Source organism: Carcharhinus amblyrhynchos, chromosome 6 (genome assembly GCF_965287045.1).
Source record: "Carcharhinus amblyrhynchos chromosome 6, sCarAmb.v2.hapA, whole genome shotgun sequence".
In the NCBI taxonomy this organism is placed as follows: domain Eukaryota; kingdom Metazoa; phylum Chordata; class Chondrichthyes; order Carcharhiniformes; family Carcharhinidae; genus Carcharhinus; species Carcharhinus amblyrhynchos.
Window position 1 is genome coordinate 111,581,165 of NC_137329.1, and position 15,894 is coordinate 111,597,058.

Consider the following 15,894-nt stretch of genomic DNA (forward strand, 5'->3'; position numbering starts at 1 on the left):
ACACGCTGGAATTACCCCTCCCCTACCTCTGCCGCGCCCCACCCACGTCACAATATCCATCCACGGTGATGAGATGTCAGAATGGCATGAAGTGCCCCCGGGCTCAGAAAGCCCGCACCAGCCCTCCCAGGGGAGCTCAGAGATGCGGTTGGCATTCAGGGTGGAAGATGGTCGTGCCAGTGCTGTGTCCAGGTAATGCCAAGGTCGTGCCTGGGTAATACCAAGCTGGTCTCTGGGTAATATCAGGATAGTGCCAGGGGCCACTGGGGTGGGTTGTGGGGAGGGGGGTATGTCTGGGTGAACTGATTTTCTCGCTGTGCGCTGGGGCAGCCTTTAAAAGTGGCCCCCGGATCTTCAAGGGTCTTGATGGTGGCGAATCAGAAGCCACCTTGCCATCGATACATCATGGAAGATGGGCAGCATGGTGGCACAGTGGTTAGCACTGCAGCCTCACAGCGCCAGGGACCCAGGTTCAACTCCAGCCTCAAGTCACTGTTTGTGCGGAGTTTGCACATTCGCCCCGTGTCTGCGTGGGATTCCTTTGGGTGCTCCAGTTTCCTCCCACATTCAAAGATGTGTGAGTTCAGTTGATTGACCATGTTAAATTGACCCAGTATCAGGGGGATTAGCAGGGTAAATAAGGGGATAAGATCTGGGTGGGATTGTGGTTGGTACAGATTCAATGGGCTGAATGGCCTCCATCTGCACTGTAGGAATTCTATGATCTTCAATTCATAAAATCATAGACTTCAAGTTTTTTTTCATGTGCCATATTATAAGACAGCCAAAGCCACCATTGCCATTAGTGCCTTCAACACCACTTTTCCTGCCTGGGATCAGCCTTTGCCAACATCAGAAAATATCCTGACCACTGTTGAATGTATGCTCTGGAGGGTGAAGAACAATGTGACACCCTCAGCCTAGACCTTAGATCACACTGCAACTGGTTTACAGGTGGCAAATGGGAACAGCGCCAGATATATAAGTGAAGATTCCTTCATTAAGGTAGCATGGCTGAGACCATCACCCAGCCTTTTGTATACTGTCATTATGATGAAAATCCCTGAATTACACATGGACATATTGGATTTTTAAATAAGATGAGTGCTTCTTAAAAGTGGACATGCAAGCCAAAGATGTAAATTCTAAGAATATAAATTCAATCACTGTCTGTATTATTCCAGTGTGGATCACTGAGACAATGAAGTATCACACTTTATCTCAGACAGCCGTTTGAAAAGAAGTCAATCAAATGTGAACTGCTATCTCCTGTGGAGATAATGGAAACTGACTACTTTCTCAGCAGGAATCAAATCCTATTAGTGACATCTCAGGCCAGTTTGTGAATTTTCACCTGCCAAGAATACACAGGAGACTGGGATAAAAAAGAAGCTAGCTGCAAAGCTTCACATATGGATTTTGGTATGTCAGAGTGTATAACATAGAAGAAGCAAGGAAAGATGGCAGCAGTCACCCCTTCAGATGTTTTCAGGTAATATTCTCTCTCTCTGATTGATGAAGCAAGCCAAGTCAATAAAAGTCAAAAAGGAAGCAGGACATCTTCTCGTCGAAACCTCAGGACCACAGAATCTCAAAACCAACTGCTCAACTGCTGAGGTCAGGGCTACTAGAATTATGAATCCCAAACAGCTTCAATGTTTTACCACCTATTCCTCACAGACAAATCAAGGCCCAATATGTATATCTTACTTTCTTATTTTTGGATTTGCTTTTCATTTCTAACTTGTATAAATGTATGTGCATGTGTTTTAGTATATTCCTTATGATTAGTAGCTAATTAACTCACGCTTTCTTTAATTCAAGAAAATCTGGTTAAATCAGCTCCTTTTAAAACATGAATGTATCACGACTGGGAAAAGGGACCTGCAAAGGGATCATTTTTGAAATAATTCTTTTGTGACCAACCAAGAGGGTTTGAATAAAAGTGGCCAGTTCATCCCTCCTCAACTAAGGATATAAAAATCTGGGGGTATCCATCCAGAATTTAACAAACTGGAGCTTGCGTCGGAATAGCTCCCGCCGAGGGGTCAGAGGGAATTAAATTTGGTAACTTCGCCCGGGTACGGACTGTAACAATATTTAAACATGGAGGCCTAGTGACTGTCTGAGACCAGCTGTGTAAAATTGGATTGCAGCTGACCACAGTATGTGCCATGCATGCTGCAGTCAATTAGTTCAGGGGCTTAGAATCATAGAGGGTGATTCTCCCATGCCATTGCGCTAATTTTTTCTCAGTGCTGGCAGATCCGCGCATACACAATGGCCCACTCAGTGCTATGCTGCAGGCCCGTCCAGCGGGAACAGGCCCTGCCCCCTGAATCCTGGAGTGAATCGTGTTAATGCACTCTGCAACACACTGAGTGTGACAGATGTATTTTTAAACTCCTGCTGAAAAAAAAACAGCATGATTTGCTCCAGTTTTTCATGCTATTTCGACACTTAGAATTTTTTGGAAAGAATTCCACCCATGGAGTCATAGAGATATAAGCAGCTGTAAAGAAGTTGGCAACTCTGTTTTGTCAAAAGCAATTGTGAAATCTTTTATTTTGCAATCCATTCCAATCTGAATGATTGTATTGTAACCTGCATGCTGTCTAACTTTCTGAGAAAACTGACAGAATTCCAAACAATGCTTGTGGAAATAATATAGCGAATCCTCCAATGCTATTCACCATTCCTGCTGGATTCCTCTTCCCTTGTTGGAAGTGGAGGATACGAATAAGTTGTTGCAAATCATCATTTTGATAGGCACAGAGTTCTTGTGAGTATTAGCTGAACTACGCTACCCTCAAAGTCTGAAAATCTCAAGAGGTTTCTCAGAATGTTGCCTGGTCTGAAGGTATTAGCTATGAGGAGAGGTTGGATAAACTTGAATGTTCTCAATGGAACGATGGAAGTTGAGAAGTAACCTTTTGGAGGTTTACAAGATTATGAGTGGCAGGGACAGAGTGGATAATCAGATGCTCTTTCCAAGAGTAAAAAAGTCAAGTGCTAGGGGACATAGGTTGAAGGTGCGTGGGGGAGAAGTTTAGAGGAGATGTGCGAGGCAAGTTTTTTACACAGAGGGTGGTGAATGTCTGGAACGCGTTGCTCAGGGAGGTGGTGGGAGCAGGTACGACAGCAGCATTTAAGGGGCATCTAGACAAACACATGAATAGGATGGGAATAGAAGGATATGGACTCCGTAAGTGCATACGCTTTTAGTATAGAAAGGTATCATGAACGGCGCAGGCTTGGAGAGGCGAAGGACCTGTTCCCATGCTGTACTAAGAAATTAAAATGGGATGCAGGGGAAGAGTCATGGGGAAAGGAAAATTGGAATTAAAAGACTACTGCTTCATGTCTCTGTTACCAAGACTTTCTGCTTTGGTTGTTCTTTGTTGTTCATTATTCTACTCGGCTCCAATTGAAACAATAGCACAGCAAGACACACAAGACTCCGTTACTTGTATCATGAACCATTTCATCGCAGAGGATCATCTCAACATATAAAGACCGTCACCGGATTTTGTTTGCAGACAGTCACATCCTCACGTTGTATCATGGCGAGGTAGGAAGGGTTTTTATTTGCAAAGTGAAAAGAATTGACTGCAGTCACAAGGCACTCACCAGGGTATGATATGCTTTTTTATTTTGCACCTCTAACTTTTATACTGAGCTGCTAAAGTTAAAGTTAACATATTGCAGGAAAAAAATTAACGATTATCATGGAAAGGACATCCTGTCAGCAGTTTGATTACTTGAGTTCCTGCCACAATTAAGCAAACAGTTCGATGCAGGTAATGTCAGTAGTACAGATTGTTTGAAATACAAATATATGAGCAACGGGAAGACATATCAATACTGCAACTGGAAAGAGTGTATGGAATTGAGAACCCATATCACAGCCATTCATATACATTCAGAAACATCGTACAGTTTGTGCACTTTGATCATTTGGGTGTCGACTTATGTGGATACTTCTGGTTTGCAATGCAAGTTTTAATCTTGTTATTCAGACAATGAAGAGGTAATGATGCACTGTTCAATTACTTCATATTGTTTGTAAAAGAAAAACAGATAACCTCAGGTAAGGTTACACCTCTGTTCTGAGGGTCTGAATCAAAATGCTTATTCTCATCCATCCTTTCAATTCAATTGTTCTCTTTGAGCTAATTTCTGGAGTAACTTCACTGAACACAGGAGTGGGGTGGGACAGGGAGGAGTGGGTTGTACACAGGACTACATTAAAATCAAAATACTACAGATACTGGAAATAAAAACAGAAATTGCTGGAAATACACAGCATCTGTGGAGAGAAGAATAGAGTTAATCGAGTTTCTGATGAAAAGCCATGGGGTTGAAATGTTAACTTTTTCTCTCTCGACAGACACTGGTAGACCTGCTGAGTATTTCCAGTACTTATTTATTTTTATTTCAGATTTGCAGTATTTTGCTTTTGCATCAAAAAGATTGACATAGCACACTGATAGGGATAAGAAAATCCACTCTACCATGCCCCCAGTCTACCTGTGCCTGTATTGGGGAACTATTAAATCAGTAGAACAACTATTAGCCAATCAAAGCTAGTTTTAAGGGATTGATATTTATATTGGTAAACATTAGAGATAATGCATAATATTAGGTGGATTTAATTTAATGTTTCTGTGCTCGGAAGGTTTACATATGCCGGGAATTCTACCACCTCGCCCACCACAGAATTGGAGCAGGCAAGGGACGGACAATGGAAACGTTTGTTGACTTTGGATGGGAATTTCCAGTCTCACTCGAATGAGGCCATAAAATCCCGCCTATTGTTATATTCGTACAAGACAAAGGGGTGTGGGGTTGGTTAAGTTCCAACCATGTTTTTATTGTGCTTAGAGAGGGTTATGGCATGAAAAATAAATAGACCAGCAGGTGTGTTGCTTAGCAACAGAAGGCCACTTCCTGGTTGGTCGGGGGTGGGCGAGGGGGTGGGGGGCCTTCCTTTGTTCTTGGTTTTACCTGGAAGCCAGAGCAGTTGTGATAGGAAGCCGGAGAGTGAACATCTCAGTTGTTCATTTGAGTTTGTACAATTGTGTTATGTGGAAGAAAGCAAGCCCCTAGGGAATTAAAGGACAGTTGTTTCTACAAACCAGGAAATGGAACAGAAATTTTCTGAAAAGTTTGAAGTTAAAATGAGAGGGGAAACTGGAAATAGAACAGGACACTGTTCATTGGCATCATAGACAAAGCTGAAAAGGAATCAGCTGTTCAAAAGCTGGGGAAAGGTTTCTAAAGGAATCATAGAATATATAGAATCCCTACAGTGCAGAAGAAGGCCACCCAGCCCATCAACTCTGCACCAACCCTCACTGACAGAGTATCCCACCCAAGCCCTTTCCCCAACCCCATCCCTACAACCCTACAGATCTATCATGGCTAATCCAGCTAACCTACACATTTTGGGACAGTAAGAGGCGATTTAGCATGGCCAATCCACCTAACCTGTGCATCTTTGAACTGTGGGGGGAAACCAGAGCGCCCAGAGGAAACCCACACAGACATGGGGAGGATGTGTAAATTCCACAAAGACAGTCACCCAAGGCTGGAGTTGAACCTGGATTTTTGGTGCAGTGAAGAAGCAGTGCTGACCACTGTGTCACCGTACCACCCATGTTAAATCCTAAAGTTTGAGATGTCCTACTACAGTCTGCAAACAAATTTTAAAGCAATTGGGAAGAAAGCATGAGCTGGATATCAGAGTTTGTGCAACAGTGGAACTTAGTCAAGGCAATGGAATCCTAAAAAGGGGGCGCGGGGGGATAAATCCTGGACTGAATTCACTATTAAAAGTGGAGTGGAAACTTTGAAAGTGTCATTTGAAAAACCTGGACTGGTTTTCAGAATGCAAAATGCTAATGGGAATACTCTTTAAAGTCATTGTAAGCAATGATTTTAAAAAGTATTTCTGGGAGTGTGGTTTGAGAACAGTCACATTATAATAATCTGCGTGGGGAGAAAACCACAAACACTATCTTGGGTTCAGGGAGGAGTACGTCTTTAACCACAGCCAATCTGTGTGTTTGAAAAGGGATTTTGTGTGTTAACTAGACCATTGTAGCTTAAAGTGTACTGTCTCCCATGTTAAACTTGAAACCTTCATGTAACTAATAAAATAAAGCAGGGAATAAAGGAGTACTATAGTCCAATTTTTTCATGTTTAGTACCTGTTTTTCCTTGCTCTTAAAACTAATCAGCAATTCTGTGACTCTGTTCCTCCATGTTTTATCAGAAAAAGTAAATGTTTCAGGCTTTTGAGCCAGGGTTCTATTCTGAGATCGTTCCTTCCAATTATAACATCAACTGAGATCATAATACAATACAGTTTGCTTGAAAATTATTCATATTTTCAAAATTCAGACAATTAGTCGACAAAATGTTTGATCACACTTTCAACCTGGTGTATATTATTTTACAATGGAATGCGTTTAATAACCAGAATGAACCTAAAGAGGGGCACGCTTTTATATTATTGTAATTTGGAAACATAAGCATGCCTGTTTATCCTTTGGGGCGGCACAGTGGCACAGTGCTTAGCACCGCTGCCTCACAGTGCCAGGGACCCAGGTTTGATTCCCAGCACTGTCTGTGTGGACCCTGCATGTTCTCCCCGTATCTGCGTGAGTTTCTTCCAGTTTCCTCCCACAGTCTGAAAGACGTGTTGGTTAGGTGCATTGGTCATGCTAAATTCTCCCTCAGTGTACCTGAACAGGAACCGGAGTGTGACGACTAGGGGGTTTTCACAGTAACTCCATTGCAGCATTAATGTAAGCCCACTTGTGACACTAATAAATGAAGTTTTAGGAGAGCATCAGTTATTACTGACGTCACAGTAAATTAATATTGCTCAGGCAATTAATTCTGCCAGTTTTCAAAGGGTTGCAGTTTACCACATTCTCTCTCAAATAAGATCAATTCAAACTTAAGCGAACTATTGATATATAATCTGAGCAGCGAGCTGTATGTTATTGATGCGTTTCACTGGCATATTAACTCAGAATGGACTTGGTTTTCCATCATATTCTGGTGTGTCTTAGGGCTGTGAAGCATTTCCAAAAGCAGCATAAACTTTACTAAAACACCCACGCAAGTTATTAACGGTTTTGCAGGCAGATTACATCATGGTATTTAGTACCAATTCAAAGCAGCTTCTACACAGAATGGAGAGTGAGATTTGTGTGCACACACGGTCAAATTCTTAAGTGTTTGTTCATTTTTGATAAAGCGTCACGCACTATGCCGAGATCACTTTGGATGTCTTGAACAACTTTCTCAATGCTTCTGGGGTCCTGGAGCATCTCAATGCTCTGGGTGTATGGGTTGTAGTGTACAGAATATGGGCGTTTCAATGATTTGGAAAATTCCCTGGAAGAATAAAATATACCATTTGTCATCAAGTTTCATCAGATTGCAGGCAGAACAGTTTCACAAGTAACGCTGGGTCGCAGGAATGCAGGAGGTTAGGAAGTACTTCACAAGAAAAGGCCATTTGTTCCATCAAGCCTGTTTCTTCCACAGAGCATATACAACAGAGCAGTGCACTCCTTCCAACCTGCTTAATCTCACCCTCTCCTCATTCTCACAGGAAAGTCATGTTCTACCCATCCCTAGTTGCCATTGAGAAGAAAGTGGTGGACCAGCTTTTTGAACCTCTGCAGTCCCCGTGGTCTAGGTACACCCATAGCACACTGAATGAAGCTTTTTCACTAGCAAAGCTCAATATTCAATTGCCTTCCAATTCAGATAGCTGTCTTTCAAGGACACCAGATTCTTTGCCACAAGTTTCATTGGCAATTGTCTCTCAGAGTATTAAGTCAATTCAATCTTAAAACCCCCGCACCCCCCACCAATATTGGCAGCATGATGGCACAGTGGTTAGCACTGCTGCCTTACAGTGCCAGAGACCCAATTTCAATTCCCTTGGGTCACCGTCTGCGTGTTTTTCCTCCGGGTGCTCCGGTTTCCTCCTGCAGTTCAAAAGACATGCTGGTTTGGTGCATTGGCCATGCTAAATTCTCCCTCAGTGTACCCGAACAGACGCCTAAGTGTGGTGACACAGTAACTTCATTGCAATGTCAATGTAAGCCTACTTGTGACACCAATAAATAAACTTAAACCTAATGATCAAAAAAGGGGGAGATGGATCACAAACAAAAACAGGAAATGCTGGAAAATGTCTGGCAGCATCCATGAAGTGAGGGTCACAGTTACTGTTTCAAATCCATGCAGAACTTTGAATCACGTTGAACTTGAAATGCTAACACCATTTCTTTCTCCACAGATGTTGCCAAATCTGCTGAGGTTTTATTTTTCCAGCATTTTCTGCTTTCATTTCCAGCATTTGCAGTATTTTAGCTCTCATTTAAGACGATTACCAGCCCCTTCAAGCATACGGTCATGTTAAACTTGAGATGCGTAAGGTGAGATTTTCAAACAAAACAAATTAGGTTTCAGCCCAAATGCTTTACTGGATCTGCAACCACGCCATCTGGTGGACTCAAAAGGCCGTAAGAAGACTCACAACACAGGTTAAAGTCCAACAGGTTTATTTGGTACAAAAGCCACTAGCTTTCAGAGTGCTGAACCTTTGTCAGGTGAGTGGGAGTTCTATTCACAAACAGGGCATATAAAGATACAAACTCAATTTACAAAATGATGATTGGAATGCGAGTCTTTATAGCTAATCAAGTCTTAAAGGTACAGACAATGTGAATGGAGAGAGCTTCAAGCACAGGTTAAAGAGATGTGTATTGTCTCCAGACAGGACAGTAAGTGAGATTTTGCAAGTACAGGCAAGTCATGGGGGTTACAGATCGTGTGACATGAATCCAAGATCCTGGTTGACCCCGGATGAATGAACACCACTCGACAATCACCAGGCAAGACTGTTCTCTTCCTGTTGGGGAACACTTCAGCGGTCACAGGCATTCAGCCCTCTGATCTTCGGGTAAGCATTCTCCAAGGCAGCCTTCACAATACAAGACAGTGCAGAGTCACTGAGCAGAAACTGATAGCCAAGTTCCACACACATGAGGATGGCCTCCGCCGGGATCTTGGGTTCATGTCGCACTATCTGTAACCTCCACAACTTGCCTCGACTTGCAAAATCTCACTAACTGTCCTCTCTAGAGACACTACACATCTCTTTAACCTGTGCTTAATGCTCTCTCCACTTACATTGTCCGTACCTTTATGACTTGATTAGCTGTAAAGACTCTATTCCAATCATTATTCATGTAAATTGAACTTGTGTCTTTATATGTGCTGTTTGTGATCAGAACTGCTACTCACCTGACAAAGGAGTAGGGCTCCAATAGCTAGTGCTGTTTGCTACCAAATAAACCTGTTGGACTTTAACCTGGTGTTGTGAGACTTCTTACTGTGTTTACCCCAGTCCAACATCCACATCTCCACATCGGGACTGAAGAGGATGCAGCAGATCAATATCCATGACACACCAAGAGCAGTCCTCCCTAGAATGGGGATCAAACAGACTGGGAATGACTTCCTGGGGAGAAGGCAGAAAATAGGAGGGAAAGAGAAAGAAAAATAAAGAAGCAGTACTCCTTTGTTAAAAAAAGGAAATTTGGCATGACAGCTACAGCCCTCACCAATTTTTACAGATGCATCATAAGAGAGCATTCTTTCTGGTTGTATCACAGCTTGGTACGGCTCCTGCTGTGCCCAAGACCGTAAGGATCTACAAAAGGTCGTGAATGTAGCCCAATCTATCACACAAACCAGCCTCCCATCCATTGACTCTGAATACACTTCCTGCTGCCTTGGCAAAGCAGCCAGCATAATTAGGGACCCCACACACCCTCTTCCACCTTTTCCCATCAGGAAAAAAATACAAAAGTCTGAGGTCATGTACCAACTGACTCAAGAACATAAGAACATAAGAAATAGGAGCAGGAGAAGGCCATCTAGCCCTTCGAGCCTGCCCCACCATTCAATAAGATCATGGCTGATCTGTCGTGGCTCAGTTCCACATTCCCGCCCTCTCCCCATAACCCTTAATCCCCTCTCTTATCAAAAACCCATCAACCCGCGTCTTAAAAATATTTAGCGAGGTAGCCTCCACCACTTCAACGGGCAGAGAATTCCAGAGATTCACCACCCTTTGAGTGAAGAAGTTCCTCCTCAACTCCGTTCTAAACCGCCCCCCCTTTATCTTGAGGCTGTGCCCCCTAGTCCTACTGTCCTTTCTGAGCGGGAAGAGTCTCTCCACCTCTATCCTATCCATCCCATTCATCATCTTATACGTCTCAATGAGATCTCCCCTCATTCTTCTAAATTCTAACGAGTACGAGCCTAGTTTATTCAGCCTCTCCTCATAGCTCAACTCCCTCAACTCCAGCATCAGCCTGGTAAACCTCCTCTGCACTCCCTCCAGCTTCTTCCCTGCTGCTGTCGGACTTTTGAATGGACCTATCTTGCATTAAGTTGATCTTTCCCTACACCTTAGCTATGGCTGTAACACTACATTCTGCGCTCTTTCATTTCCTTCTCTACGAAGTGTGTGCTTTGTCTGTATAGCGCGCAATAAACAATACTTTTGACTGTATGTTAATACATGTGACAATAATAAATCAAATCAAAAATAAATGTAACTTTAATGGTTGAATAAACAATTAGTTCCTACGAAAATACAACACAAGTACAAGTTTTCAAGATATTAAGGAAAACAAACAGGCTGGATGGAGAGGGATTATTTCGGCTGGTTGAGGAATCTAGGCACTCACGGACTTTCATCTAATAATTGGAGTCAGACCTTTCAGGAATGAAGTGAGGAAACATTCCTACATGGAAAACGTGTTACAAAATTGGAACTCTCTTCCACAAATGACAACTGACGTAGACTCAAGGAGCTCAGGAGCCCATTCCTAAATCCCCCAGTTGCCACACTCCATTGCCTGTTCGGGTACACTGAGAGAGAATTCAGCATGGCCAATACACCCTAACCAGCACGCCTTTCAGACTGTGGGAGGAAAGTGGAGCACCTGAGGAAACCCACACAGACATGAGGACAACATGCAGATTCTGCACAGACAGCGACCCAAGTCAGGAACCGAACTCAGGTTCTTTACATTATTTCTTTTTGCCAAAGGATGGTTTTCTTCAGCCTCTGCTAAGTTCATCAGGCTGATAACCTTTGCTGAACAGCTGGGTGCAACAAAGGAATGTAGCAACAGGAATGGGCTACTGAGCTCCTCAAACCTACATCAGTTGCCATTTGGGGAAGAGAATTCCAAATTTCTAACACCTTTTCCATGTAGGAGTGTTTCCTCATTTCATTCCTGAAAGATCTGGCTCCAACTTATGGACTAAAGCCCACTAGACTCCCCAACCAGCAGGAATAATTTCTCTCCATCCAGTCTGTATGTTTCCCTTAGTATCCTGAAAACTTTCATCAGGTTGTTCCTTAACCTTCCAAGTTCTGGGGAACACATCACTAATTTACATTATCTCTCCTTGTAATTTTACCCTTAAAATCCAAGGGTAATAAAATGCTGCACTCCCTCTAAGGTCAATATAAATCCCTCATTAGGTGTAGTGCCCTAAACTATGGGTAGAACTTATGTAGGGAGAATGATGAAGAAGTCCACAGACGATACAAAAATTGACAGGATAGCAAATATTGAGGAGGATAGCCGTAAACTGCAGGAGGATATCACTGGATTGGTTGGTGGTCAGAGCAGTGGTAAGGGGAATGCAATCTGGAAAAGTGTGAGGACTAACACGGTGAAAAAATGAATGAATGAGTGAACGAAAGAATGAATGGTAGGACCCTGGAAAGTACTGAATATCAGAGGGACGTTGGAGAGTATATCCACAGATCACTGAAAGATGGCAAGGTTAGCAGGTAAAGTTTTTAAAGTTTATTTTCTCGTGTCACAAGTATGCTTACATTAACACTGCAATGAAGTTACTATGAAAATCCCCTAGTCACCACACTTCGGCACCTGTTTGGGTACTCTGAGGGAGAACTTAGCAAGGCCAATGCACCTAAGCAGCACATCTTTCAGATTGTGGAAGGAAACCGGAGCACCCGGAGGAAACCCATGCAGACATGGGGAGGACTTGCTGATTCTACACAGACAGTGACCAAAGCAGGAATCGAACCCTGGCCGATAAGATTATGAGGCGCATAAGTAGGATGGATAGGAAGGCACTTTTTCCATTAGTAGAGGGAGCAATAACTGGGAACATAGATTGAAGGCAAGAGGGAGAAGGCTAAGAGGGGAGTTGAGGGGAAACTTTTCACCCAGAGGGTGGTGGGAATCTGGAACTCACTGCCTGAAAGGATGGCTGAATCTTCAACTCTCGTAACATTTAAGAAGTATTTAGATATTCACTTGCGCTGCCAAAACCTCTGGGGTTATGTGCCAGGCACTTGAAAATGGGATTAGTGTCGTCAGATCTATTTAGAATGGCATGGGCACGATGGGCTGAATGGCCTCCTTCTGTACTGCAAACGTTTATGAATCTTCTCTGAATAAGGTGTACCTCAGAATTTTTAGAGCATGACTTCTATCCCTTACGTTCTGGTCCTGTAGATATCAAAGCTAGCATTTCACTAGACTTTTTGATTATTTTTAGTAACATTCTTGACATTTTAATGAGCTATTCCTGGACCTTCCCCTCCCCCAAGTCTTTTTGGACCTCCACTGCTTCAAGCTTTTACCTCCTTTTAGGAGGTAGCCCATTCTAACTCTTTTGGGTCGAACATCATTGGCCTCACATTTGCAAGCATAGAAATCCATTTGCCACACACTTGCCCATTCATTTCATCCATCAATACCTTATTTGTAATTTCATGCTTCCATCCTCATTGCTTACAATGCCACCTATCTTGGTGCAATCAACAAATTTTAGATAGGTGGCATTTGATTCCATCATCTGACCAAATACAGTGGACAGCAAAGGCTCCAAAACAGATCTTTAATCACAAGACCATGAGTCACATCTGCCAATCATATTATCTGCCCTTTATCCCAGCTCTCAGTCTCCTGCCACTCAGCCAATCTCTTAACCAGGTCAATAGTTTGCTTTCAACTTGAATTAGCAACCTCTCTTGAGGGGTTTTAAGTTTATTCATTAGTGTCACATGTAAGCTTATATTAACTCTGCAATGAAGTTATTGTGAAAATTCCCAAGTCGCCACACTCCAGCACCTGTTAGGGTACACTGAGGGAGAATTTAGCATGGCCAATGCACCCTAACCAGCACATCTTTCAGACTGTGGGAGGAAAAGGGAATTTCAGATAGATAACATCCATCGACATTTCCTTATCCATTACTTATTTCACATCTTCAAAAAATTAATACTAATATACAAACATCCAAATTAGGAGCAACATTTGGCCCCTCGAGCCTGTTTCACCAATCAATAAGATTCATGGCTGATTTGATATGTTGACCCCAATGCCACATTCGCATCTAACTCCAGAAACCTCAAACTCCTAATGGTGAGTCAAGAATCAGTCTACGTCTGCCTGAAGAATATTCAATTGCCCTGCTTCCACTACGTCTGACTTGGACTAACATCAATCTACAATGACCCTGCCTCCAGCACTTTTTCTGACCTGACCTCCTCTATACAACTACAGCATCTGAATCTGGTCCTTCTGTGACCTGAGGCAACCATTTGAGTTCTTGTTTACAGGGGAAAGAGAGGGACTGAGTAGAATTGTAATGATTGTCAGGAATAGTGACACACTATAGCTGCATGCAACAGCAAATTTCACTGACCTAAAAATAGCTCAGCACACTACGCTGTTAATGCCCGTGTTGACATGTTGAAAAGGCTTGGAAACACTCTGATCCTTTCCAAAGAACACATAATTATGTATTGCTACGCTCAGCAGCATAAACTCACAGATGTTCATCAATCTACACAGATAGATCATACTTACATCCTGCAACTTAGAAATTCCAGCCCGAATACAGCCCCATAGGATATTCCATTCATGTGTCCAAATTCCTAATGCATGCTCCCAGCATGCAAAGCTGAGCCAAGCACATACCACATCTACTGTTAAGCAAGGCTGGTAGCTTGTACTCTCAGTTCATGAATATTGGAGGAGAATTGCTTGAAATTGCTGGATACACTGCAGGAAGATCAAGCATTCTGTGCATTTAGAACATAGAACATAGAACATTACGGCACAGTACAGACCCTTCGGCCCTCCATGTTGCGCTGACCAGTGGAACCAATCTAATGACCCTCTAACCTAAACTATTCCAATATTATCCATATGCCTATCCACTGACCATTTGAATGCTCTTAAAGTTGGCGAGTCCACTACTGCTGCAGGCAGGGCATTCCATGCCCTTACTACCCTCTGAGTAAAGAACCTACCTCTGACGTCCGTCCTATATTTATCACCCCTCAATTTAAAGCCATGTCCCCTCGTGTTAGCCATCACAATCTGAGGAAAAAGGCTCTCACTATCCACCCTATCTAATCCTCTGATCATCTCGTATGCCTCAATTAAATCTTATAGATGGTATGGTGGCACAGCGGTTAGCACTGCTGCCTCACAGTGCCGGGGACCTGAGTTCAATCCCGGCCTCGGGTCACTCTGCGTGGAGTTTGTACATTCTCCCCATGACTGCGTGGGTTTCCTCCAGGTGCTCCGGTTTCTTCCAAAGATGTACGGGTTTAGGTGGATTGGTCATGTTCAACTGCCCCTTTGTGTCAGGGGAATTAGTAGGGTAAATATATGAGGCCTGGGTGGGATTATTGTCAGTGCAGACACGATGGGCAGAATGGCCTCCTTCTGCACTATAGGGATTCTGTGACTTCTTATTTCAGTTCTATTAGTTTCCACATGCCATGACTTGATTGCTGTTGATCGACTGAAACACTGTGAGACTGAAACAGCTGGTTTAGCAACTTGCAAAACTCATGGTGGGGAAACATCTGGTGAGTTTCTAAACTCTGCTGACCATTCGCTGTGAGTTCGCAGCTTAGGCAGCAGCTGACTGCCTGTACAAAATCGACAGGCAAAGCTGCAGCTCTTCCAGGCTCCTTAAAGAAATGTGCAAGAGTAAAAAAGGGCTTTTACACTGCACACAAAATAAGGCAGTGGCCGTCCCCCTACCTCCCTGCTCACCCCTGAGCTGTCCCCCCACATAATGGGGATGGCTAAGGCATCAGGCAGCCCGTATACACTTGACACCCTTCAATGGCCAATTAAAGACCTCTGTAGGACCTCAGTCCACCTCCATTGCCAATGCATTGGGCAGGAGAAGGTAAAGTTGGTGCCTAGTCTGCAACCTTAAGAGCTCAGGTTAAAACAAAAGTGGATGTTCCTCCTACGGGAGATCCCGTGTCCATAAGGAGTACCCCCACCCCCTACTCCAAGGTGGCACCCTATTTTGTGCCCATCCCACCCTTTCTCTAAAGCCTGAGCTCCCTCCCTCCTCCCCTGTCATTAGGGTCCAAAAACCTCTCCCAACAAAATCCCCAGCCTCATCATATCCGTCTTCTGTCTTCTCGGGACTCCTTGTAGTACCAGCTGTGGCCACTATAGTGTTCTGGCGCTGCTAGGATGACTCAACTGTTGGCTAGTTGTCACAGGGGCAGCACTTGCTGTGTCTGAGGAGCAGAAGTCCCATTCTCGCTGTAAAGCCACCCCCAGCAAATTATCCCTGCAGGGCGGCCCTTTTTAAAGTCAGACACTCTGGAGTACCTGGAGGAAACTCACACAGACACGGGGAGAATGTGCAGACTCTAGACAGACAGTGACCCAGGCTGGGATTCAAACCTGGGTCCCTGGCGTTATAAGGCAGCAGTGCTAACCACAGGGCTACCCCTGTGTGGAGTCTGCATGTCCCCCC

At 43.6% G+C, this 15,894-nt stretch overlaps 1 protein-coding gene across 1 annotated transcript in view; it reads right to left on the reverse strand.

Moving 5' to 3' along the window:
- Positions 1–3,650: 3,650 nt before the first annotated feature.
- The window catches only part of LOC145344214 (tryptophan 5-hydroxylase 1-like), a 44,893-nt gene continuing 32,649 nt past the window's right edge, over positions 3,651–15,894 (reverse strand). The window contains exon 12 of the mRNA XM_080191189.1: positions 3,651–7,410. Within this exon, the coding sequence (XP_080047315.1) occupies positions 7,236–7,410 (175 nt within the window). The 3' untranslated portion in view covers positions 3,651–7,235. The remainder of the gene's footprint in view (positions 7,411–15,894) is intronic.